This window comes from Haliaeetus albicilla, chromosome 27 (assembly GCF_947461875.1).
Source record: "Haliaeetus albicilla chromosome 27, bHalAlb1.1, whole genome shotgun sequence".
NCBI lineage: Eukaryota > Metazoa > Chordata > Aves > Accipitriformes > Accipitridae > Haliaeetus > Haliaeetus albicilla.
Genome location: NC_091509.1, coordinates 1,514,562 through 1,539,078, shown reverse-complemented (window position 1 = coordinate 1,539,078; position 24,517 = coordinate 1,514,562). Strand labels below are relative to the sequence as shown.

The following is a 24,517-nucleotide window of genomic DNA, read 5'->3' as shown; positions in this document are numbered from 1 at the left end:
TCTGGGCTTGTACCTGTCTTTCTACCTGTCCCCTGCTAATATGGGCTGAGCTTATCAGCCATCTCAGCCCAACCTGACTGAAGACGGTGATGGGCAAGATAAGAAGCACCCATATGGGAAGGGAGCAGGGCATCAGGAAGGAGATGGTGTTTGTGCTCCACGAGGATCCCCAATGGGTTTGAAGGCACAAATCCTCGGGGACTGCAGTGGTGCTGGCTTTGCTGCTCACGCAGCTGCTCCTGGCCGTTCCCGTGTTGCTGAGCTCAGCCCTGATGCCATGCATTTACCTTGAATCTCAGCAAGTGCCCACAGCATTTGCTCTGTGCCCTTGGGAACGCTGTTTCAAAACAGGAGGTGGGTGATCAGGACCCACGTCCACCCGCCCACGCCCCAGGGCCAGACCCCTCTGGCGCAGCACCCTGCTCCCTGCAGCCGGGGGTATCCGCTTCCTACCACAACCAGGAGGTCCCTCACCTGCAGCGGCGCAGCTCTCCCCTCTCCCTCTTGGGCCAGTGCAGCACCAGGCACTTGGCACGTCCTGGAGGCCTTGGCAAAGATCTCCGACACCTCTCTAAACCAGCAGGCTGAAAGGAGACGGCTCTTTGCAGCGGCCTTTGCTGTCACGAACCCTCCCTTAACAGCCCCGTCATCTGTCTTTTTTGTCTTTTGCACAGATGTAGTACCCAGAGATTAGGCTGCAGATTAAGGTTTTACTGAATCCTGAAATGGGTTCCAATTTCCAGTCCCAGCGGGACCAATGTGCAGCCAAATCTCCTCTGAAAGCTTGCTGGGCTGGAGCTGGGGAGAGGCATCTCCCACCATGCTGTCCCATATGCATGAGAGATGGAGCCCTGATATTCACCTGGGGTGCTTTGCTGAGAGGCAGCTGCCAGGTAGGAGCAGTTTTATCCTGGGAAGGAAAGCTTGGGAGAGATGGAAGGAATTGGAGCTGTTTCAGGAGTGGCTTTGGATGAGAGAGCAATAAGCTGTAGCTGATCCCTCTTTACTCGGGGTCACACTGGGGGCAGAAGGTCTCCGCACAGAGCACACTTCCAGGCCAGGAGAGTGGTACCAGCTTGTGAGGCCCAGCAAATGCTGTCCTACAGGGCTCACAGGGCTTGCAGGCATCCCTGGAGACTTGCCACATTGGCACTGTGTGACGGGAAGGATGTCCAGGTGCTCGCTGGCCCTGGGCTGCCTATTGCCCAGGAGCCTGAGCAGGTCCTAGGGGCCTTTTGAATCCCAGAGGCTTCAAAAGGTGGTTAAGGAGCTGGGTTACAGGCTCTTTGTGCCTTGGTGTGCCAGCTGGGCTTAGCAGCACTGCCAGGTCTCCTCGGGCGACTGCGAAGCACTTGGCTCCGCCGGCTTCATGTGCCTGAGCCGCTGGTGGCTCATGCTGGCTGACGGCAGGGTGAGGGTTTTCCAGGCTGCCTTCTTCCCGAGAGAAATTGCAGTCATCCAACCTTTCATCCAAGTGTTCAAAAGAGTACACCCAGGTTTTTCTCCTTCCACTCAGAGGGGAATACTGGGTTGTGTGGCTACACTTCTGAGACGAGCCCAGTGAGCTCTCTGTGGAGCAGACAAGGCTGAAGCAGCACTGTCGTGTTGGAGCCCTTTGAGCTGCCCCTGGAGGCAGCGCAGGCAGGCTGCTCTTAAACCAGGCTCTTGGCAGCATCTGCTGCTGTGCCATGTTGCCCGCTGGAGCTGCCTTCTCGCCTGCTGGGACCCGCCCCCCGCCCCGCGCACAGCCCCCCATCAGCACCAAAGCTGTTCTACCAGGTACGTGAAGAAGTGGTGAAATAAATGTCCAGCTGTTTAGTTTGTCTCAGGATTGCTCCCCAGGACCTCTGCCTCCCAGCCTGCACGTCTGCCTGGAGCACCCGTCTTCCTGCTGAAGGGTGAAGCATTGGCCCGTGGCTTTTCCCAGCTCAAGGAGGTGCAAGTTGTCCAAGCATGACGATTCCCTTCGGAGCCATGGGCAGAGGAAAGTGCATCCAGCATCTTTGGGATAGGAGCTGCAAGCACAGGTAGGTATCAAGGTAAAAGGAGATGGGCAGCCAAGGGCAGGAGTGGGGCTGTGGGCTCAGCCGCAGCCTGTGCCCACCCATCCCTTTCCATCAGCGTCTCTCCATCCCAGCTGAGCCTGCTCAGCCACAAACACTTTCACCTTGGCCTGGGAGTGACAAAGAAACCCAGGTGCCCTGCTGTGATCCTGGTAGCCGCGGTTGCGTCTGTCCTCTTGGCTGGTTTTGTTATCCTTGCAGTGCATCATGGCCCTTGCACAGGCTGCGCACACTCAGACTGGTGGAAGCTGGGCTATCAGAAGGAGCAGCTTGCTGGGTGCTGCTGGCAGGAGCCATGCGGCAAGGACATGGCGAGGCTGGGCAGCCACGGCTCCAGTAAGGAGCCTGAGCCTCCTGTTAGGGAGATCACATACGTGGCACCAGACAGACCACTGGCCAACAGGTCCAGTCAGGACTTGAGGGACCTTAACCATATTGGAAAAGTAGTGGCAGGAAAGCAGACTTAGCTGGAGCCTCACCAGTATCCACAAGGAGAGGTAGTAGCATCTCCTAGGGTGCTTTTGTGTGTCTGGCTCCAGGCAAAGCCACCCAGGAAGCTATGAGTGGAGCCAGGAGGGAGCCAGGCACAGCACTCTTGTCGCCATCCTCAGCCATGCAGCCAGGTCATCTCCTGTGGGCCCTTGGACTATGCATTCCCCTCAGAGTCTCCATGGCTGGTCCAGAGGATGGTCACAGCTGTTTCTAGGCCCTGGTGCTGGAAGTTCAGGCTGAGGGCAAGCACCTAGGACCTCTCAAGGGACCTCATTTTTTTGCCAAAGTCCTGGGAGTTGGGAGGGACCAAAGGGTAGGTATGCTGCAACATCAGAGGGTAACAAGGCAACTGAGCTGCCGCCTGTCCCCCCTTCCCTCCCAGGGGCAGAACTGGCTGGCTAGATCCTCCTTCAGCTCTTGGAAAAAGGGGAAACTGAGGCATGGAGCAGTGGGTGCACAGCTCTGGCCCCTGCTCTGTGGCTTTGCCAAGCTGCACCATGGCAAAGCTCTGCCACGGTCTCTGGCAACCTGGCAAGCAACAAGCCCCAGGGCCACCATCCTGCCCCACGGCACACAGCTCTGGCCACACTGCGTTACTCGTGCTTGGTTGCCTGAGGGACTGGCTGGCTCACCTGCCCCATGGCCAGCCCAGGTCATGCGGGGCACCTTTGGGATTTTGCTGTCTTGGCTGGGAAGGCTCCTGGCAGCAGCCCACCACAGGGACTGTATTTCTCAGCTGCTTCCTTGGCGCTGGCAGTCCCTTGGGAGCTCCGTCCCCTTGCAAGCTGAGTCTCTTCAGCAAGTGTGGCCTTAAGCAGGTGTGCAGGCATTGGGGCTGGCCTGGGAACAGCCCCTTTTACAGCCTAGGCATCTCCAGGCAGACCCTGGAGGAGCATGTAGATGGGTAGAGCTGAGAAATCATCTGTCTCAGAGCCACACTGAGCAGACCCGCTGCACGTCCTCTGCCCTGCTTCTACCTGACCACATGGGGCCCAAGTAGGCAGGGAGGGCCCAGCTTGCTGGGCTTGTTGGGGGTACCTCACCCCCAGACACAGAGGGCTGGGCAGCCCAACATGTGATGTCTTGCACCAAAAACCCCATGCAAGTTGTCCCAGGACTGCGTCCTACCCCTTTCCCAGAGCTCCAGGGCATCTGGTGTGTCCTTTGGGGCTGGAGAAACACTTCTGCAGAGTACTTGGGAGGAATGTGGGCGTGAAGGGCATCAGCAGGCACCACAGATGGCTCTCAGCACAAAATTACCGGATGGAGCAAAAGCAGGGAGGTTTCTTGCACTGTGGGACCACTGAATGTCGGAGTTCCCCAGGCTCGACCTCCTCTTCTTCCACTCCACCTCCCAAATGGGTAGAAAGCAAGGCTGTTCGTGTGTGACTGCACAGTGGGTGCGTCAGGCTGGAGGGTACCCTGGATGTCCTGCACATACTCCTTGTGCCTGCAGAAGCCATCAGATTAGTCAGGCCATGCTGGCTGGATGTGTTGGACCCAGCACACACATACACACTTGTGGCTGGGATTTCCAAAGCCCCATCCAACACCACAGGATGCCCAAGGACAGACTGCACATTGTGCCCAAGATTCAGGGTAATGCAACTTGTCCCAGAGGAAAATGCTTTATATGACACAAATCAAAGCAGATTAAAAAAAAAAACACCCACGGCTTAATATATGAGAGATACATAACAAAGAAAATGGGAAGCATGTCACAGGACTGTGGTTTGAGTCAGCTGTTTTCAATAAAAACGATGCACAGGAGGTTTTGGTGGGCAGTTCCTGCAGGAGGTTGGGGATCGCTGCCACGGGCAGCACTTGCTGCAAGAGCAGGGGGCTTGGGGAAGGGGGACTGGAGCCCCGAGGTGGTGTGGGGCTGGGCAGCACTGGTGTTTTAGAAGCAGCCACTTCTCAGAGGCTGCGGCAGGTCAGACTTGCTTATCTGGAGGTTGAGCTCTGTTGAGTTGAGGGTCGTGGATGGGGTGTGTGGGTGGTTCCCCTCGTACACGGTGTACTCGTGATGCTGCTGCCGGAGGTGCCAGAGGATCTCTCTGGACAAGAAGTGGGTCTCTGCTTCTCCTGACTCTGGAACAGAAGAAAGACAAAAGCCACCTTCATTGGTCCAGCCCAAGGCAGGGGTCTGGGCGGGCAGCAGAGTCTCTGGGAGATGCCCCAAAATATGCAGAATTTCCTGAGAAGTCAAAATATGGTTCTTATTTCCCCCCTTTCAGCATGCCAGAAGAAAGAAGTTAAAACACAAAGTGCAGGAAGTAAAGTAAAATACAGGCACTATGTGCTGGACTCCCAGTAGTGCTTGTGATGGGAACTACCTTATTGGATAGTAATGCTTCTCCCCATCAGGGAGAGCGCTGAATTTCCCCTAAAAAAACAAGATTCATTTCAGCAAGAAGCAGGAAGCTGTTTTCAAGCCCTGCTGCTCTGGCAGAGGTGAGGAGAAGGAAAATGAAAGGAAGATGGGAAGAAGGGAAAGTCTTGCTCCTTCCCATCCCCTGTCAGGAGGAATGCCACTGAGCCACACTGGTACACCCGTCCCACTGCTGGGGCCAGGACCAGCAGCAGTGAAGAGAGCTGCTCCTTCCCCTGGAAGCTCACTGTTACACTTAATCCTTGAGGGAGTGTTCTTGCTGCCCCAGTGGAAGACTGCTTGTTTCAGATGCCTTTGGGGACTTCAAAAGGGACCAGCTCTGCCAGTATCCTGCCCGCTTCTCTGAGACCTACAGCAAGAAGTCCTTCTGTGTCGAGAGGCAGCCCCTTCCTCCCACTGCAGCAGGGACCCCCCCCACGGCCATGTGAGTGGGGATACCAGCCAAGCGCTGCACAGATCCTGCCTCCTTCCCCTTGTTTGCCCTGATCTGAGGTCACTCAAAGGGCTGGGAGAACACAGCCACCACGCTGGGTGCTCAGCTTCTCCTCCTCACTCACCCTCGTACACAATGAGCCGGTAGGTACCCGCACACTCCTTGGAGCCTTGCAGGATCTCCTCCAAGGTCCTGTAGAAAAGCTTGGCCTGCTCCAGGCGGTCCTCCCGGCTGAAGGCTGCACACTCATCCTGGGACATGGCGTAGAGGGACTGCAGCGGGGTGGCATACTCCACTGCGCAGTGCCAGAGCTGCAGGGATGGAAGGAAAAGACACGGGAGCAGGAGGACGGAGCACCTGGCAAAGGGCAGCCGGGGGACCCTGGCACTGGGCAGAGCCCTTGAGACCCCTTGGCGGCTTTGTAGCCTGCCCTGCACTGGTGCTGTGTGCTGGACCACTGGGACAGGGACACTGGTTCTGGCCCCAGTGTCCCCCTGCCCCGTGTTGGGCAGGGAAAGAGCAACTGGCCTGGCAAGTAGAGCCATGCCCTGTGCGCCGGGTGGGCTCGGGGAGCTGCCTCCTTCCCACAGGGCCCTGGGGTGCAGCCACTGGCTTTGTCAGTGCTCCCAGGCTGCAGCCTGGGCGGTGATTTTCCCCATGGAGTTTGGTCCCCTATGGAGACACCCCTTGCCCGTGTCTGATCACACCTTCTTGGTGGCTTTTCTGCTAGACAAGGGGAAGTCTGAGCATCCTGATAGGGAGTAGGAGTAGGAGAACAGAGAAGAGGATCTAGCTGGCAAGATGAATGCACAGCTAGAAGGAGGGTGATCAAACAAATGAGGAGAGATTTGTTAAGGCCATAAAAATTCCAAGGAGGAGCAGGGTTACCAGTAAGTCTTATACTGGGTAAACTGGAAAGTTTAATAAAGGAAGAGGGATGGGATCCCTGGGTAATGCAGGGTAGCAGGAAGAGCTACCAGCCTCGGCAGGCAGTTGCCACAGTGACCTGGAGCAGATGCAAGGATGGGAGCTAGCATCACTGCCATGCACGCATTCACCAGCAACCGGGCAGCAAGCTGAGGGACAGATTTTACTGGCAACACACAGCGGGTCAGGACAGGTCCAGGCTGCTGAGCTGCTGGAGCTCACTTGGTGCTGAGTGACTCAGCAGGAGACTGGCAGATGAAACACAGCATCAGTACACTGACTGTGCTTCCCCAGGAGCAGGGCCAGGAAAGAGGCTCTGGGGTCCCTGCAGACAGGGCTTTAAAAGCAGCAGCTCAGCACTCAGCCAGCATCAAAAGGCAAATTAGGGGGACCTGGGTGAGAAGCATTGCTCTGCCAATGTCTCCATCCACAGTCATGTCAGCAGGACCAGTGTGTTCCCTCCTCCAAGGGTGCAGAGGCAGAGGCCCATCTGCCTGGAGATGTGGAACGAGATGAATGCAATGTGAGATGGAGGGATTTAGGGCTTGTCAGCCTGGAAAAGAGGTGTCTGGGGTAATGGGAGTCAAATTATATAATGACTCACACAGACATTTTCAAGCACCTCTTCAAAACAAAAGGAAATATTTGTTCATCCCATGGGAATTGAAGCTCTGTACCCCACATCTGTTTTTTTCTGCCCAGTTTTCAGCTGTTTTCTGGACTTAAATCAACTCCAGGAGGGGTTAAGTGAGCCCAACATCCCTGCAAGGGCTAAGCCTGGGAGGAGGCAGCTGGGAGGAAGGGGTGCAGATGTCCAGCATGAACAGGACCTCTCCATCTCACAGAAGCCTGCTGAAAAGCTCTCTAATAGGAGAGATGACACTGTCCTGCCCTTATGGCCACTTCTGGGCCAGGAGGACCTTTGGGCTCATGCATGCCAACTGCTCTCCCAACACTGCACTCAGTATACCTTGTTGTCTTCATCCCTGATTGCATAGAGGCTGTGTTTGTAGACCCTTTTTTTAGTGCCAGCTCGGGTCAGGGTGATTTCAGTGAGGTCTGTCAGGTACTGGATATTGCTGTCAGCTTTCTCCAGGTCATCACAGACATCACAGCTCAGAGGGACCAAGATGTGGAGCTTCCAGGTCTCCCTGCATGCCAGCAAGTTGGGGTTGGCTCTGCTGAATTCCTCCATCGACTTTTTCACCCCTGGTGGAATACAGCATCAGGCAGAGGTGCCTGGCGTGAGTACAGCTGCTTTCTACCTTGCTCCCCGTTTCCCTGCTAACACTGTAGAAGGGGGAGGATTGTTATAAGGAGCTGTTTCTATCTGTGGGCATGATAATGCAGGGAAACAGCTACATACGTGGTAGGACTAGTTTTAGGTACCCAACATAGTAAGACCAGGCAAGCCCATGAGCGACATTCTGCTTGGACTTCTCAGACATCTCAGAAACTTCCACTGCTGAGGGCTTCTGTGGAGGGAAGGAAAGACAGAGCAGCAGTGAGGAAAGCAGCCACCTGGGCTCTTCTGCAACATCTCTACAGGGACCGGAGAGCAGCCACCCTCTCCAAAGAGATCTGGACAGTGAGCAGCCTTGCTGCCCCCTTCCACCACCATGTTGGGCAGCAGGGCCAAGAGCCCTTGATGGCCCATACAGCCCCTACAGATGAGGACGCTGATGGTGGGGTGAGCCGGGCACTTTTCTGGCTGTACCCTCCATTGGGATCCTGTGTCCCAGCGCAACTTGTGCATCTGCCCAGTGCTTCAAGCATGCGGATGGAGACAGCCCAGCACCTGATGGTGGGATTTCCAGGGCCATCGGTGGTCCCCGCCAGCTCTGTGTGTTCATTTAGGTGGAAATGGGTGTTCAGTCCCCACAGGCACCTAATGGCTGCCCTCCCCAAAGCACCTTTCTGTAACCTGTGTGACCCCTCTCCCCTTCCAGGTCTGCTGGGGTAAAGCAGAGCCCTCCCAATGCTGCAGAGTTACCTGGAGCTTGGCTCTGCCACCCACAGCACGCCTGATAATTAACCCTTTGGAGACCACACAGGCAACCCTTTCCCCTCAAGCTCCAGCTTGACTGACAGATTTTAAAATACCCTTTTTTTTTGTGTCAGCGGGGCTCTGGCTGTGACAGGGCTGCTGCCAGCGCCCCAGGGCGGCTGTGCTCATTAAAAGGCAGCCTGGCCCTCCTGCCGACAGGCACGGCAGTATGGCGCCTCAGAAATCGGCTCCTCAGGGCTGAGCTAACGAGAGCATTTCTCCTGCTGTGGGGGACAGCATTTCTCCCGCTGTGGGGCTGCGTGCGGGTGGGCTGTACGTGCGAGGGGCCACACAGAGCTGGGCCACGTGCCCCTACGACTGCTTAGGGCTGAAGTGCTCCCTGGGAAGCTGGCCAGGCGAGAGGTGTCGGTGCCTTACTTGGAGCCCCAGAGCAAGGACGAGGAGCTGGCACAAGCTGGCCAGGCTGAGGTGGAGGCCGAGTGGCTGCCCATCTCCATCGTGAAGAGCCACGTAGGCTGAGCCACAAACAAGCAGCATGGGCCCGTGCCAGTGCAGGGGGAAGCAGGCGCTCAGGGCCCTCCAGAAGCTGCCACGGTGCCTGGGTGGGAGAGGGAGACAGGAGACAGGCTGGCGGCCATCCACCCGCCATCTGTAGCCCACGGGACACTGGCCAGGGGATGCTCCCACCTCCCTGCCAGTGCCACTGGCCTTCTAGAGCAGTATGGAGCCAGAGAGCCCTGTGGGACCCTGCTAAGTGCACCCCGGCTGCCCCCAGCCAGGAGAGTGCTTGGGTCTCTTGCAGCACCCGTGGGTCTCAGAGGGGAGCAGGTGCAATGTCACCTTGGACAGCCAGGGGAGACTATCTCCAATAGACCCCCTGCCCTCCAGCACTGGGTGGTGGGGAAAGGCTGGGGGCCGAGATCTGTCCCCAGGAAAGGGCACACGAGGGAGCCACCACGGAGAGGAGGAGAGGTCCACAGACATGTGGGTGAGCTGGGCAGGCAGGAGAGGGGGGAAGAGATGAGAGATGCAGGAGGCTGGTGGAGAGCAGCGTGTGCTTCCAGGGCACAGCACAGCACTTCCACAGAGGGCATGCGTGAGAGTAGAGGCAAGGAGCAGATCCCCCCACAAATCCCGTAGGCTACTACACTCTTGCCCCCAGAGTGGTCCCAGGCACCCAGGAGACAGCCACCCCCATGCTGGCTCACCTGGATTGGAGGTGGAAGACCTCCTCTGCGAGGTAGCAGGTTCCCTTGAGCAGCGCCCCGATCTGCAGGACTGCCAAGTGGTCGGCGAGGCTGCGGGCGGTGGGCACGAGGGGCTCCCCGGCGAGGTACAGCACTGCAGCGCACAGAGCCAGGAGCAGGTACACGGCACGCTGCGCTCGCCCTCCACGGGCCTGGGGGATGAGCGAGGCGGTGGGGTGGCTCGGCCGCCGCGATTCCTGAGACATCTGCGGCAGAGTGGCGGGGGGGCGGTCAGCAGCAAGTGTTGTACCCAGTGCCCGCAGCAGCCCTGTGGGGAGCGGAGAAAGGGGAGACAGATGCACATCCAGCGCTCAGTGAGCGCCCCAAAGCACGGAACGGAGCCCGCCCTTTGCACGCTGCTGAAACGCAGCCGCTTCTGGGGAGGTTCCCTTGCGTGCTGCCCAGGCCACCTTGGGACTGCCGCCCGTGCCCAGATGGGCTCAGCAAGATAAAGTCACTCCCACATTGATGCCCACTCCATGCCAGCCCTCCCTGCTCCGCAGCCGTGGGGCCATCCCTCACTCCTCTTGCCGCACTCACCGGAGCAGTTACCAGCCACGACGCCAGACGCTGCCTGGGTTTTCCTGCACTGGGGCTAATGGGTTCTGTGCTCCAGCCTGGGCAGCCACAGCTCTTTTTGGGCCGCAGACAGAGACCCGGAGCCTCTGGACTGTACAGGCTTCTGGTGCCACGGGTGGAGCTGCGCAGTTCCCAGCACCAAGAAAAATGAAAATGAAAGGAGCTACCGAGGCTGCAGGCAGCTTGCAGAAAGCACCAGAGCCCTCCCACGCAGGTTACTCGTGAGGTTTCCCCGTCCACGGGAAATCCAGGCACTTGGCAGTGCTGGGTGGATGTCGCAGGTTTCGCCATCCATGAGCTTACACCTCTGGAAAGCCCCAACATAACTGTCAGGTCTTTGTGGGGCTGAACTGAGCTGGAATGAGGAAGGAAATTGAGATTTAATTCATTAAGTGCAGCAGATTTCAAAGATTGAATTTATTAAGTGCAGCAGGTTTCAAAGATTGAATTTATTAAGTGCAGCATGTTTCCAGGGGTGAAACAGAAGCAAATTCCTTCTAGTAGAGTGGGTGACTCACAGCACCCTGGATCCCCCCACCCCATGCAGCTCCAGGACATGCTGGCGCAGGAGGCAGTGTCCGCAGGCACTGGCAACACAGCAGGGGCTTCCTGTAGCCGGGCTTTTGCTGGCCAGTAAGGCCCTCAAGCCTCTCAGGTCCCTGGTCCTAGTGACCACAGACCCAGAGTAGCCCAAATGCTGGCTCAGAGCAGAAGTGAAAGAGACAGAAATATTACAGGTGTTAGCTGAAGGTGCTGAAGGTAGAACTGAAAGCATAAGGTCAGGCTCCATGGGCAGGAGAGCCACCCGGCTGCTCAGGGACCCACAAGAAGAGGGCTGGGGAGCAAGGCAGCCTCCTCCACCACACTGCTAGAGCCAGCTGGAGCTGGTGAGTGAAGCCCCAGTGGCAGGGACAACCCAGCACAGGAGGAGGAAGTGATTTACTTGACGTTTTAGCCAACCTTTGTGCTGAAAAACAACACGTTGGCTATATCCACAAGCCCTCCCCAGGCTAGGAACACAGGTCAGATGCGCTGTAAAGCGGGTTTGCTGGGGTTTCTAAGGTACCAGCGAAACAGACTCCAACAACCTTGAGAGAGACCCAGAGCAGCACTAACCTCCCACTCCAGCCTGGGCTTGCTGGTTTCCACACTGCTGTTGTGCTGCTGTGAGTGGAGATGGGCCAGGGGCAGGGCAGCTCCACAGCTGGGTGTTATCTGGGTGCCTGTTCTTGGCCTCTGCAACCTGCTCTGCCTCACCTTTCTGGGCACCCGAAGGACCCTACAGCATCCCTCTGAGTAGCTGTTCTATTTATATACGCCTGGGCAGAGATGTAGGAGCTTGTGGTCCAAACCATCCATAGTTTAATCACTGTCCAAACACAGCAAGAACGAAGCTGTCCGCTGTGGCGGCAAAGGTGCTTGCAAAGGCAGGGAAAGACAACTTCCACCCTTGGGAGCATCCAAAAAAGCTGAGCTGGCCTGTAACACAACACGGGCTGGTTTCTAGAAGGGCCTTTATGTACTGGTTGGGTCTGGGGAAGGGATCAGCCTCTCCTGAGATCCCAATGGCCACAGGCGGAGTGGACAGCTGTAGCCAGGACTTGGTTCAGACAGGGAAAAGTCTCGGTGAAATGTCTGAGAACTTGTAATAACCTGGAAAAAGAACGTAAAAATGCTGTAGCGATAGGAGGTAGGATCCCTTGCAGGTAGCCAGATGCTGTGAATTTTCTTGAAGTCTACCCTGACCTCTGGAGACCCACTGGCTGCTCTGTACAAGGCGCCTTAGGTATAAGTTGGATTAACCCAGGAGCTGGGCCTGGCCACTGGCCCTGTGCGAGACTGAAGGTGGGTAGGAGCAGGTACTGGATGCACGTGGCATGCCCCCAACCAAAAGCCAGCCCAGAAACATGGTTCTTTCCCTGGTGTCTCCTGGGTAAAGGATTGCTCCTGGTGAGCAGGCAGGCAGCAGACATAACGGAGTCTGCTCCTGCTGCAGGATGGGCACTGCAGCAGTGCTTGCTTACTCCTGATTTTTTTGCATCATGTGCTGTTGTCCTGCCCATGTGCTGTTGTCCGGTAGAGCTGCTGGCTTCAGCCGAAAGGCAGGCTGCCCAGTGACAGCTTTACACTGGGGATGCCTGCAGGGATGGGGTTCAGATGCCAGGCTGGTTAATAACAGTGGCTTTGATTCCTTGGCTAAAAAGTGCTGCAGTTGGTGTTTTTAGTGCTGCAATTGCACCACCAGCGTACCCTCAGAGCCCTGCACACTGACAGGTCTTGCTTTGCTGCCTGCCCTAGCAAAATAAGGTGCAGTATTCTGTGTTGCGCTGGGTTGTGTGAACTGGATCAGTCTCTCTGATGCAGTGAGGAGCCATCTGTGTGCTGGGTAAAATCCTGTGGAAGCAGGTGACCTGCTTCCTCCAGCTCTCAAGCATGTTGTCTCTCAGTCATTCAGCAAAGCAGTTTCGATGCAGGACAAAAGAGGTGACAGTCAGGGGAGCCAGGGAGGTGTTCTGGCCAAAGGATTTGTAATTGTCCCCTCTGTCTCCAGATTATGCAGGGCCCTGAACTTCACTCACAAAGTTCATGTGGAGATGGGACGCCTTTCCAGGGACGTGCCCAGCTTGGGAGATCCTTTGCCTTGCCCTGACCCCAGGCTGTGACTCCTCAGCAATGATGAGCTCAAATCCTGACAGCAGCATGGACCATCCCTCCATCCCTGGATTGTGGGGCTGCTCTGAGTGCTGCACATCCCTTATCCATTAAGGTTCTTCCTTCCTTTGTGGCACCAGAACTTCCTGCCTAAGAGAAAGTTTTTATCCATTTAATAAACTTCAGTGGATCAGTCTGTGATTTATGCAGTCTTCTTTTGATCCTCTGTAAACTGTCTGCACCTGCAGTGTCCTGTGGCACTGAGTCCCCAGTTACACATTGGGTGGAGAAGTCATTTTTGCCTGTTTTGAAGCTGTCACAGGCTAGCGTTGTTTGGGGTGCCACTGTTCTTGTGCTGGCAGTCATTTCTTTCCCAGGCTGGAGCATCTCAGATACTCAGTTGTTCTTCAAAAAGAAGCTGGTTTCTACTGGTCAAAATGCTTTGAATAGCTCCTCCAGGTCCCTTCCAGTTCTGACTCTTCCAGGTCACATGTGTTAAGCTGCCCAGGTCTCAGCACAGACCCCTGGGGGCTCCCACTGGGACCCCTCCACTCACACACAGGTGTACTCTTGCCCTCTGTCCTCTAACATTCACGTACTTTCCTGCCCTTTGTCACCAGTCACCCTGGCACCGAGACTGCGGAAAGGGAAGTGGCTGTCCGCGTCTCCTCTGGCCTCCTACCACGTGTCCCCTGGGGACCCGACTGGGCTGAGCTGAGAAGTAAAACTACTACAGAATAAATGGCTGTGTACACGCATGCCTTTTGGTTGCTTTTGCGGTTTTTTTTATAGGTATCTTCCAGCCTGCAGGACAGGCAAATCTGGCTTTGGGGATGGAGCCACCAAAAGCTTGCTGACAGCGGGTGGTTGGTCAGTGCTGCAGCCCCAGGGATCCCTGGAAAGCTGGTCTTGCCCTAATGCATCCTGACTCCCACCTCTGCAGCAAGGGAGGGGACAGCCTTCACAAAGACAGGATCCCATGACTGGGGAGCCACAGGAGCTGACAGAGCATCTCCCGAACTGGGCGAGAGACCTCGAGCAAAACAGTGCTCCTTGCCTGAACCTGCTATTCAGTGATGGTATTCCTCCTTCCTCTGCAGCAGCAGGCTTGCAGCCTTGCTGGGATTGTCCTGTGTAACAGGGCAGCACAGAAACCCCAAGTGAGGCCAGGTCCCCCTGGGAAAGTGCTATAAAGGCACAGAAGAAGACCTGGCAGCTGACCCTAGAAGGCTGCCGTTCATACAGCCAGGGAGGATGAAAGGAGAATAAAACAACTTGGGCACGAAGAGAGGAGAAGGTGAGCATGTGGTATGGAGGGAGATTGTCTCCCTGAAAAAAGTACTTCAGGGAATTGAAGGTGGCAGGGAGCAGCGTGGGAACTGTGCTTGTAGCTCCTGGTGATCTCCTCTGTGAGCTCCCACGCAGAAGGAGGCAGCCATGGCGGGGAGATGCTGTATGGAGGTGAGGAGGCGCAGGGGTGAGTGGGGACCTCTGGGAGGGCAGCGGGCATGCAGGGGGGCAGCCCATGGGGTTGGAGCAAGAGGCAATGGCTGGGTGGAAAATGGAGCCAGAACCTGACTACCAGAGAGGGGATGCCAGGCTTTCTTTTCCCATGCAAGCAGATGCAATGACATGCATGAATATCCTATTTCTTTCCTTGTTCCTCCTCTCTCCACCACTTACAGGAAATTTATTGTTGCATTCTTGGTCAGGACATGCATCCAAGGGAGATTTATTGGCGCTCTCATGGCCAGAAAGGAGAGATTTATAGGAGCCCGTCCCCACAGCACAGACAGGTAGACCCAGGGCATAACATGGAAGTTTCTGATTTACTATGGCAAAGGATGGAGATACAAGCAGGCTGACTAGCATGGCTGGGATGCTCACTCAAATACCCATGGAAGCCCAAACTGCTCAGAAGGTTTTTAGCAAGCTGAGAGCATGGGAATGAACAATTCAGGACCTGCCTATAGCTGTCAGCACGGCCTGGATTTCTGCCTGAAAAGCTCATGTTGTTTCTCTTTGACTATGTTTAACCATTCCATGACTGCCCTGTCACTGTCGTCAATATCCCATGGAGAGCTCTGCAATGCTGGCTGAGCTTAGCAGCTTCCCAGCCTGGGACTGAGCTAGAAAATCTGGGTCTACCCCTATTCCTTTATTTCCTGCCTCTGATGCCTATCCCCCCAGGCTCCTGCTGAGATCGGCATGGCTCCAAGCTTGAAGAGAGGCAAGACTCTGGGATTGTTTGCTCCAGAAACATGCACCTAGAGAAGGGGAGTTGGAGAGGATGAATCTGATCTTGAGCTTTTGACCATCTTGGTCAAGCGAAGTCTTGGTATTCAAGTTTGTCTCCTGCATCCCACATGGTGGCAGTGGCAGGCTGAGATTCCCCCCACGCTCAGAGCTGCTTGTGGGGCTGTGCTGTGAGCTACATCCATGTTTGCACCAAAACCAGCAAAAGCCTACAAAAGAAAAATCAGTGTTTGAGAGAAGATGGCGTGGTAAATATCAAAAAAGAAAACCACATCAGCAAAACAGCAAGATGAGCTTTTTGCATCTGTAAAACCTGGCAATACTTTCTTCAGGTTTGGATCTTTTTACACTGAAATTTCCGTTAATACCTTTTTTTCTTGTAGAAAAATCGATTAAGTTTAAAATAAAAAACCCAAAACCCACAACCCTGCTTTATTTAAATAAAAGTTTTCAGTGTTTCTTGGACTAACTTAGTTTTAAACACATTTAACTGAGAACAAGAGCAATTCACTTTAAAAGTTAGTTTTATTTAGGTTTTAAAATTGTGACAATCCTGGATTTGATTCATTCAGCACATGGCAAAGGGCTCTAGAAATGGAAAATCCCTTTGGAGCAGGGCCACATGACACCGTGGGGTTTGTTAAAGACCTTCCAACTTGTTTGGCCACTCCTGGACTTCTGCTGCCGGGGTCCCTCTGCAAATCCAGCCCCTCTACACACCTCTGTAAGCAGAGAAAAATGCTGGATCTGTGTAAGGAGCTCTAGCAGCTACTTTGGGCATCTGTTAACCCAGACAGTCAAAGAGGGATGAGAAGGCAGGGAGGAGATGCTCTGCAAGCCCCAGCAGAGCCTGCTGCTGATGGGCAGCTTCAGGAGGGCGGATGACAATGTGGTGAGGGGCTAAGGAGGCCCAAACAGAGACAGAGTATGGAAAAAGGCACAATAAAAGCTAACGGGGGGCAATGAGAAAGGAAGGAAAGAAGTGTACCTCAAGGAAGAGATGTCAGACCTGGAAGAGCTGATGAGGGGGAACATGGCTCAGGTCTGGGAACAGTCCCGGGTGCATGTGTGTGTGCTGCAGGCAGAGGAGGTGGGCTCAGCATTAGGGGACTCCAGGGCTCGGCTGCTGGCTTTGTTTTCACAAACCAGACTGCTGGTGGATAGCAGGTTTGGTGGCTGCTGATGGGAACCTTCTCTGGGACACCCCCAAGCAGCCTGAAATGCAACTGAGGAAGTTCCTCAGTGCTCCTCTTTGCATTGCATGAATTTTCAGGCAATGCTGCCAGTGACAGAGATGGTTTTGTCCACTTCTGGGGGGCTTCCTCCAGCCCGTTTCCAGCCTGTTGGCATGAGTGATTTCAAAGAGAACCAGATCAGCTCACAGCCCTAGATGCCAAGTAATGCTGGGTGAAAGTAGAAATTACTTTTAGATCAGGTGATCCAACTTAAGCACAACTGGGTGTCAGAAAACAGCTAGCTGTTTGCTTGGGGGGGGGGAGGGGCAGGACTGCTTCTTTCAGCAACAGTTTGTAGTTAGATCATTTAAATCCAATTGTGAATTTATATCTTCTGCCTCCAATGCCAGAGACTACGATGCATAATAATACACAAAGGGAAGGGTTATGTCCTGCTAGAAGCAGCTTGTTGCAACAGGTCCAGGATATCCAGAGTCCTGAGAGAGCTAGAGATGGGCACCATGCCTCTTCTGCGACAACAGGGAAAGTGCCAGTTATTTTGAGATTTATAGATTTTATATATATATATTTATGAGATTTACAGTTATGACACCTTCAGCCCAGAGCAATGCATCGCCTGCTGGAAATTTTCTTGTGGACAAGGTGGTGGTGGTAACTTGTGGATTTTCCTTTGTGGTTGTTTCAGTTTGTTCTTTGCCTTTCTCTGAAGCTTAAGTTCCCAGGTTTTTCTGTGGCAGCATGCTAGACTGGAAGAGTTTATAATGATGTGTTATAAGAAATCCTATCTTCTATGTTCCTATACCTGGCAATCTTTTGGTCATGTTCAAGCCTGGGATAGCTGGTGCCACAGGACAGATTAGCAGAGACCTTGCTGCTGTGTTGCCTCAGTGGGTGACAGAGGGCACATCTGTTGGGCTCAGGCGGCCAGTTTCACCTTCCTGCCATATATCACCATAAACAGGGCTCCCTGACTGTTCCTAAGCTTCTGTTTTCAGGTTTGACTTGGAGAACAATCTTGAAAGGAGTCCAATCATTTTATAGTAAGACTCATTTGCGGATTTCAAAACTAATATGGGAGTGATTCCATGTATTTTTTTCACTGTCTAACAAAGGCCTCGCTGGTTACCAAAGCCTAGAAAAAGCAGATTTAGCCAGCTAGGCTGGGAAGTTTGTACTCTTTTCAATTTTTGTGCCTTTGCCTAAGCATGTCTAGGGTTTTTTTCCCTAATACAGTACTGCAGCCTGACCCTGTTTAGCAGAGTTGACCAGAGGAAGATGGTGAAGGAAAGGCACATGGAGGCAAGAGTCATCTGAGGATAAGGCAGGACTCGACTAACTCCTCCAGTGACAATCTGCTGTCTTGTAGTGGGTGATGTTGGCATGGGATGATGTTTGCAGGCATAGACAGATCACTCGCTGCTTCTCTTTGGAACAGAAGATCAGACCACAGCGGTGGTCCTGGGATGAGAGACCACAGTACCTCACAGTGCCCTGGGTCTGCAGGACCAGGTCTGTCCCTGAGAGAGAAGGCAGAAAGCTGCAGGTGGAATGCCTCCTAAAGTGCCGTGACAGGGTGCTGTGTGAGGGGCCAGCAGCAACCCCTGCAGGGAGACAGCATCTGCCTAACAAGCAACGCTTTCTCTGCATAAGGGGCTGCTGTGGATGGGGACCAGCCGTCAATTTTCACAGCAGATGCAGCCCAAAGCATCTTCTCTGGTGCTGGTGACCAGAACTCACCCTTTTGGAGAAGAGGACTAGGATACGATCCAATGTGGGATACAGAAAAGCACACATGGGTCAATCCCGCTGTCTTAATGTTCGGGCAGGGGTGGGAAGAGACTGAAACCTGCAGAAGGACACCTGCAAAAGTCACAGGCGAGGTAGAAGAGAAGCAAGGGAGAAAGGCAGCAGGTGAGATAAGGAAGTCCTAACAAGAGAAAGTAGAAATCAAGAGACAGCAGGGAGACAGGCAGTGAGAAAGTGCTGCAGACAGGACCACGAAAGGGAAATCTAACCAACAAACCTCAGCAAAGAGAGAAAGCAAAGGAAAAGAGAATGCAAAGGACATGAAAACCATAGGGTGAGGGGGTGAAAATCCTGAGGAGAAATCCTGACCTCAAGCTCAACAGGGCCAGGTATTTTCTGGCTCTGCTCCCTGTGATCTTAGGTTAATGTTTATTTGTGCCTGATCTTTTTTGCATCTCATGGCATTTTTAGGCATGTCCGAGCTCCAGTGGAAAGCGTTTAGTCTATTGCCACATCAGACAGAGATCTAACTGGGAATCTTGAGGAAAATACCTTCTGGATAAGACACATCCCAGTCTTCAGTTCCCTGCAGCCTACACCAAGTTAACATCTATCTGTTCACAGCTACAGGCCAAATGGCAGAAGCTGCAATTGAGATTTGCCTTTCAGCAATTCTAAGGGGACTGACCTCATGAATAACTATGATGAAAATGACTTTTCTACTTCCATTTCTTATCTCTTAGAGAAGTTCATGTCCATCTGGTAAGAAACAGCAGATCATAGTTATCCCTGGCACTAAAACCACAACAAAAGTATTTTCCTCTCTCTTTTTATTTTCAAAATTGTTTATTCTCTGGATTGAGTTTTACAATGCTTTACTACTCAGAGAGGACTTTTCAAAGCTTGACAAAGAAAAGTAGCAATCCGGACTGTTTCTGTTGCTACTGTGAGCCAAAAATAATTTTCCAGTTTGGGGACAAAATCCAACACTTTTCCTGAGAATACTGGAAAAAGATTACTTTAATCTTGGCTGACATGGAGACCTCTGAGAAGTGAAGTCCTTAGAGGCTGTGACTTGAAGGTATTTTGAAAACTGCCCCAGAAACATGAGAAGGTTGCTTCCTGAAGCCTTTTGTCCCCCCAGCAGTCACCGGTATGACTGCAGTTCCAGACATGATGTTTGCCCTGTCAAGAGATGGGCCAAATTTGAGTGAGGGGCAAAGCTACTGTGGCTGTACTGCTCTCTGGGATGAAGGGAGCATCTCCTAGTAAAGAGGAATCTGCAAAGTCCCTTCTAGTAGGTGGGATCAGACTGCCTGACCGGGATCAGATGTTGGCTGGGCAATAAGAGAGGAAAGCAGAAAACGTTGGAAGAAAAGCAGTTTCGCCTCTGCCCCAGAACTGGGGGGAGCCTTAAGGGCCAGGACTACTTGGGATTAGTATTTGAGCATTTCCAGCTCCCCATGCTGGTGGAGACTGGTGTGGCAAGGAAGGACAGCAGACTCCGTTGTGCTGGGCTTGACAGAGCAATGAGCCGGCGCAGGATTGTTGTCTGCTCTTCTGCAATTGAGGGGTGTCCAGCAACCCAAAAGGCAACAGAAAGAGGGAAAAGAGCAAGAAGCCACAAAATGAACCAAAGAAGTTGAAAAAAAAACCCAACCCAGAAAACCATTTTTATGAATCTGTGATTTATTTTCTCCATACTAAATGTAGAGGAGGAAAGAGAAATTAATTCAAAACACACCCTATGCTAAAGCCACCAGAAATCTTGAATTGTTGCAGAAAGGCTGGCAGCAAAGTCAGCATGAGAACAGACCACAGCTATCACTGAGAGGCAGCAGTCCCCAGGCTCGTGAGAGGCCAGGGCTAGCGCTACCCTGACATCCTCACTCCCACCCTGAGCAGCAGCTATGCGGGCAGGAGGAAGGAGCAGGCGTTTTGGGAGGAGCAGGCATGAGTTCGTCATCACCAACACATCAGAAGTAGTATGAGGTTTCCAAACCTTGCCTGTTCAAAAGCAGCAGGTGAATTAATCCCGTGGGTAGCTCTGCCGGCTACAGGGACCAGCTGGCAGAAGGGTGCTTTAGCAAAGGGACAGTCTGACCCCAGGGGAAGTTTTGGAGCTGAGCTCCAAGCCCAGAGCTACTGCTTGCTGCTTGGAGTTGAGTATTTTATTTACCTCTAAAGTTTCCTGTTTAAGCCTTTCATCCCTCTTTGCCAAGAGATGCATAGGAGGTGTGGGATTGACAAGAGCAGTGGAAAACAACCCTGTTGCAGTACTAGGTGAGAAGACGGGCAACAACAGAAAATTGTAGTATAATTCACTAAAAATGTTAGCTACACAAGAGAGAAATCCATAGGAAACCAGGCTTTCCTGTAAAGGAACAAAACCTGGTACCTTCTTGGAAAGTCTTACAACTTCCAACCCTGATTAAAAGTGCTCTTGGCATTTTTCTTACTTGACTCGGTAGCAGGACTGCCAGCTTGGAAGGCTCCAGACAGCATAAGGCACCAGCCACCACATCCAGTCCCAATTAATGACCCAAAGCCGGCATGGGGAAGAGAAGCAGGACCAACAGGGAAGACTCCAATTCGATGTAATTTTAAAATGTGTTACTATTAAAGATGCCCCATGGGTTTGTGTACATGCAGGCAGTTTGGTTGTTAGGCTGAACTCCCCAGCAGAGCTACCTTGTTTGAATGTGTGCACAAAGTCCTTGTCACACACAAGCAGTGTCCTGTTCCCAGCCCCGTTTGCTCAGTTTCTGATGATTCAGACCTGAAGGGAAGTTGCCCTTTTGTTTGAGCTGGCTGTTTACAGTGATTGCCCATTCATGCTTTGATTGTGCAGTTACACAAACAGGACGTGGTTACGGGGCTCAGAAGTTTGCTGAAGCTGCGCAGAACCCTTCAGCTTGTTGGCAGCCATCAGAGGGATTATTTGATGAACTTTTGTGCTGGTTTTGGCTGGGATAGAGTTAATCTTCTTCACTGTAGCTGGTATGGGGCTATGTTTTGGATTTGTGCTGAAAACAGTTGATAACACAGGGATGTTTCCGTTATTGCTGAGCAGTGCTTACAGAGTCAAGGCCTCTTCTGCCTCTCACCCCACCCCACCAGCGAGGGGGCTGGGGGTGCACAAGAAGTTGGGAGGAGACACAGCTGGGACAGCTGACCCTAATAGACCAAAGGGATATTCCAGACCATATGACGTCATGCTCAGTATATAAAGCTGGGGGAAGAAGGAAGGGGGGGGGACATTGGGAGTGATGGTGCTTTTCTTCCCAAGTCACTGTTACGTGTGATGGAGCCCTGCTTTCCTGGAGATGGCTGAACACCTGCCTGCCCATGGGAAGTGGTGAATGAATTCCTTGTTTGCTCTGCTTGCGCGCATAGCTTTTGCTTTACTTATTAAACTGTCTTTATCTCAGCCCACAAGTTTTCTCACTTTTACCCTTCTGATTCTCTCCCCCATCCCACTGTGAGGGAGGGGAGTGAGCGGCTGCATGGTGCTTAGTTGCTGGCTGGGGTTAAAGCACAACTTTTTGTGATACGAGCTGCTCAGTCGTCTGAGAACAATCACTATTTTTGCTCGTATTGGTGTTGTCCATGGGTATGCTGGATGGAGACAAACTTTTCTTCCATCTCTGGCCACCAGGGCTCTGGATGATGTCTCTGCTGGAGAGCCTTTGCCTCCCTCCATGATGCCACTGGCCTGCTGGATACCCAGCCCTTGGTTGCTTGCCTCGTGTTCTTCACTCTACACTGTGGTTTTGGTGTGCTCGGTAAGCCTGACATTTGAGGTACTTTGCTATGTAAATACAATCCTTTTTGACTATTCAAACCTTTATTACGCAGCCACGTTGGGATCTACTTGGTGTACTTCCTCCGTCTGTCCTCCCAGGCCTAAAAATGAATTCCTGTGCGCCAGCCCCGTGCCGCTACCCGCAGGGAAGGTATGCTGAGCCACACGCCGCCCCTGCCAGCTACTAGATGTCACCAACATCCCTCTTAGTGCCACTTCACGCGTTCTCGGAGGGCCTCGGCCCGTCCCGGATGCCCTCCCTGCCTCCTCGGGGACGGTACGCCGCCGGCCCGTACCCCGCAGGCCCCGGCCCTCTTCCAGGAAGGGGCCTCGGGCCCGCGCCTGGGGCCAGCCCATCACCTCCCGGGGCAGGGAGCGCCGCAGGGGCGGCGGCGGTTCCCCACCAAGCTGCCGGGGCGGGGGGGGGGGAGGGGGGCAGTCTCGCCCGGGCCTCCGGCACCGGCTCAGACCCGGCCCGGCCCCGGCCCGCGGCGCCTCAGGCCCTCACCGGCCCCACGGCGGCGGCGCGACCGGGACTTCTTCTCGCCCAGTCTTCTCGCGAGAATCCTCCGTCACACGCGCCGCCGTATCCTTCCGCGCTCTCCCCCTCCCCCTTCTGGAGAGTTCTGCACGGCGGCCGCAGGACAAATAGTCCCCGCCGTATGTCACACACACCCCCCCCCCGGCCTCCTGTCTCTCCCGTCGCTCCCGGCCGGTCTCGGTCCGCGGCCGCGGCGGCCGCCTCCGCTCCACCAACCGCCCGCCACCCGGCAGCGGCGGAGCGCGGCGGGCGGCAGGAGAGCCGCGGCGGAGTGATACGCGGAAGGCCGGCAGGAGGCGCCAGCGCATAAAGAGGCGGCGGAGGGATGCGGTAGGAGCTGCGGCAGCGGCAGCCAGCTCCAGCCCCGCGGCGCCGCCAGGGGAGCAGCGCGCCAGGCCGGCCCGCCCGCAGGCCCCGCCGCCGCCCCCCCTCCCCTCCGCCGCTGCCTTCTGGGGGGGCCCCCTTCCCCTCCCTCCCTCCCCCCCTTCTCTCTCTCCTTCCCCTCCCCCCTTCCCCTCCCCCCCTCCTTCCGCGCCGCCGCCACCTCCGCGCTCCTCCTCCCCCCCTCCCCCTCGGAAAATAGTCCCCGCGGGCTGCCCCCTCCCCGCCCGCCCGCCCCTCCTCGCCGCCTTCGCGCACACAATGGCGCTGAAGAGAATCCACAAGGTAAGGGCAGGGCAGGGCCCCGCCGCGCCGGGCCCGGCCCCGCGCCCGCCCGCCCCGGCCTAGCGCTCGCCTTACATAACCCGGGTAGGCCGCCGCCGCCCCGGGCCGGGCTTGTGGGGGGGTTGGGAAGGCCGGGCCGGGCCCTGCCCCGGCGGCGCGGGGTCCCTCCGGTGCCCGCCTCGGCTGGGGCTGGGGCGGGGGGGGAAGGTTCCGGGCGCTTTTCCCCGGCCGCGCTTGCGGCCCCGCCGTCAGGAGTAGACGGCAGCCGGGCCCGGGGAGGTGGGAAGGGAGGAGAAGTTCCCCGGTGGCCCTCGGCGGCGCGGGCCGGGCCGCGGCTGCCGGAGCGGGGTCCGGCCCGTCCTGGCGGGCCGCTTTTGTTCGTTCCTCCCCCCCCTCCCCTCCCCGGGGTTGGGGGGCCGTTACCCGCGGCCGGGAGGAGGCCGAGGCCGGCGGTGGTCTCGGTGGTGGCCGGGTCCCTCCGAAGCAACGTGGCCCCCGGAGCCCGGGCCCCTGGGGCCGCGAGGGGGCGCCGGCGCCGGGGCCCGGCCGCGGGCGGGCAGCAGCAGCCGCCGGCAGCTGTTGTAGTTTCGGGGGGCTGCTCTTCGCCCTCCGGAATCGCTCGGGGCGTGGGAGTGGACACGCGTGGGGTGGGGGCAGAGAGGAACCCCGCGCCGGAGCGGGGGCCGCCGCGCTTGGGAGAAGGCGCCCGGAGCAGCGAAACGCTGCCAGCCTGCCCGGCAAGTTTTGGCGTAGCTCCTTCGGGAGCTTCGAGGTGAAAGGCTCTTCTGCTTCCTCAAGGAGCGACGATCTCGGTGTTGGATGCTGAAGCTCTAAGCACAGTAAAGTTGTCACGTTCAGCTAGTCAGAATAGCCTGATTTATTGTTGTAATGGAGCCAGTGCTGTTCCACAACCTGAGTCATCTAGTAAAGGCATGCGAGGTGCCTTCTCTTCCTGGAGCAGGAGGTGCACCACACTTGGTGTCCTAGGCTTTTAGGAAAACACTGCTGCTCAATCCCCTGCAGTCTTAAAACCATACTTGGCTTGATCACCCTAGTATCCTTTACTAGGAAAAGGAAAAAAGAGGGGATTATTGAAGTATGCTTTTATTGCCTTGGTGAGTCAGGCAGGCAATTTATATCCTTTTCTCCACAAAATGTGTAGCTTCAGTTTGGAGTCTCCATGCAAGGTTCAGGTGTAGAAGCTAGTCCTCCCATAGGGTTTCTGGTCTCGAATACTATGTAAATATCAATTTTGTCTAGGACCAGATGTGAACCTGCTACCTAATAGTTAAGATCAGTTTGCTAGCTCTGTTTTGTTAAGTATGTAGCATCAGACTTGGCTTATGTGTTAACACCTTTGCTTTGATTGTAGGTTATCTTGGAAGTTTTTGTGAAGCTGCGTGTGTCATACTGGTCAAATTAAAGCTAAGGTGGAGAAGAAAATTGAAGAGAGCTTGAAGGCTTACATATGCTCATGGAATAGGTAGAGCTTGAAAGGGAAGGATTTTGAGTGT

At 54.8% G+C, this 24,517-nt stretch overlaps 2 protein-coding genes across 6 annotated transcripts in view; one reads left to right on the top strand and one right to left on the bottom strand.

Annotated features, from left to right (window-relative positions):
• Positions 1–4,164: 4,164 nt before the first annotated feature.
• STING1 (stimulator of interferon response cGAMP interactor 1) lies at positions 4,165–23,771 on the bottom strand. 3 transcript variants are annotated; one of them, XM_069772439.1, is made up of 9 exons: positions 23,427–23,771; positions 11,258–15,258; positions 10,103–10,496; positions 9,524–9,768; positions 8,733–8,913; positions 7,674–7,782; positions 7,278–7,516; positions 5,505–5,691; positions 4,165–4,646 (listed from the first exon to the last, which is right to left on the bottom strand). In XM_069772439.1, exons 3-9 carry the CDS (start codon positions 10,463–10,465, stop codon positions 4,456–4,458), a joined length of 1,515 nt encoding a protein of 504 aa, XP_069628540.1. In that variant the 5' UTR covers positions 10,466–10,496; positions 11,258–15,258; positions 23,427–23,771; the 3' UTR covers positions 4,165–4,455. The 3 variants fall into 3 exon arrangements, with proteins under 3 accessions (XP_069628540.1, XP_069628539.1, XP_069628541.1); XM_069772438.1 differs by lacking the exon at positions 11,258–15,258; XM_069772440.1 differs by lacking the exons at positions 11,258–15,258; positions 23,427–23,771 and having other exon boundaries at positions 9,524–9,830; positions 10,103–10,233.
• The window catches only part of UBE2D2 (ubiquitin conjugating enzyme E2 D2), a 32,477-nt gene continuing 29,322 nt past the window's right edge, over positions 21,363–24,517 (top strand). Inside the window, exon 1 of one of the 3 annotated variants that reach the window (XM_069772444.1) lies at positions 21,363–21,776. In XM_069772444.1, coding sequence (XP_069628545.1) covers positions 21,693–21,776 — 84 coding nt within the window. In that variant the 5' untranslated portion in view covers positions 21,363–21,692. Of the gene's footprint in view, positions 21,777–22,679; positions 23,004–24,517 lie in introns of those variants that run through there. The other 2 variants (XM_069772441.1, XM_069772442.1) reach the window with 2 other exon arrangements.

Excerpts from the sequence above, each read along its gene's own strand:
- STING1 (XM_069772439.1), bottom strand. The coding sequence starts at position 10,465 with ATGTTGGGGCTTTCCAGAGGTGTAAGCTCATGGATGGCGAAACCTGCG. Across the intron at positions 9,769-10,102 it reads CGTGGCTGGTAACTGCTCCG|ATGTCTCAGGAATCGCGGCG; the intron begins GTGAGTGCGGCA and ends ACTCTGCCGCAG. Across the intron at positions 7,517-7,673 it reads CCTAAAACTAGTCCTACCAC|GGGTGAAAAAGTCGATGGAG; the intron begins GTATGTAGCTGT and ends GTATTCCACCAG.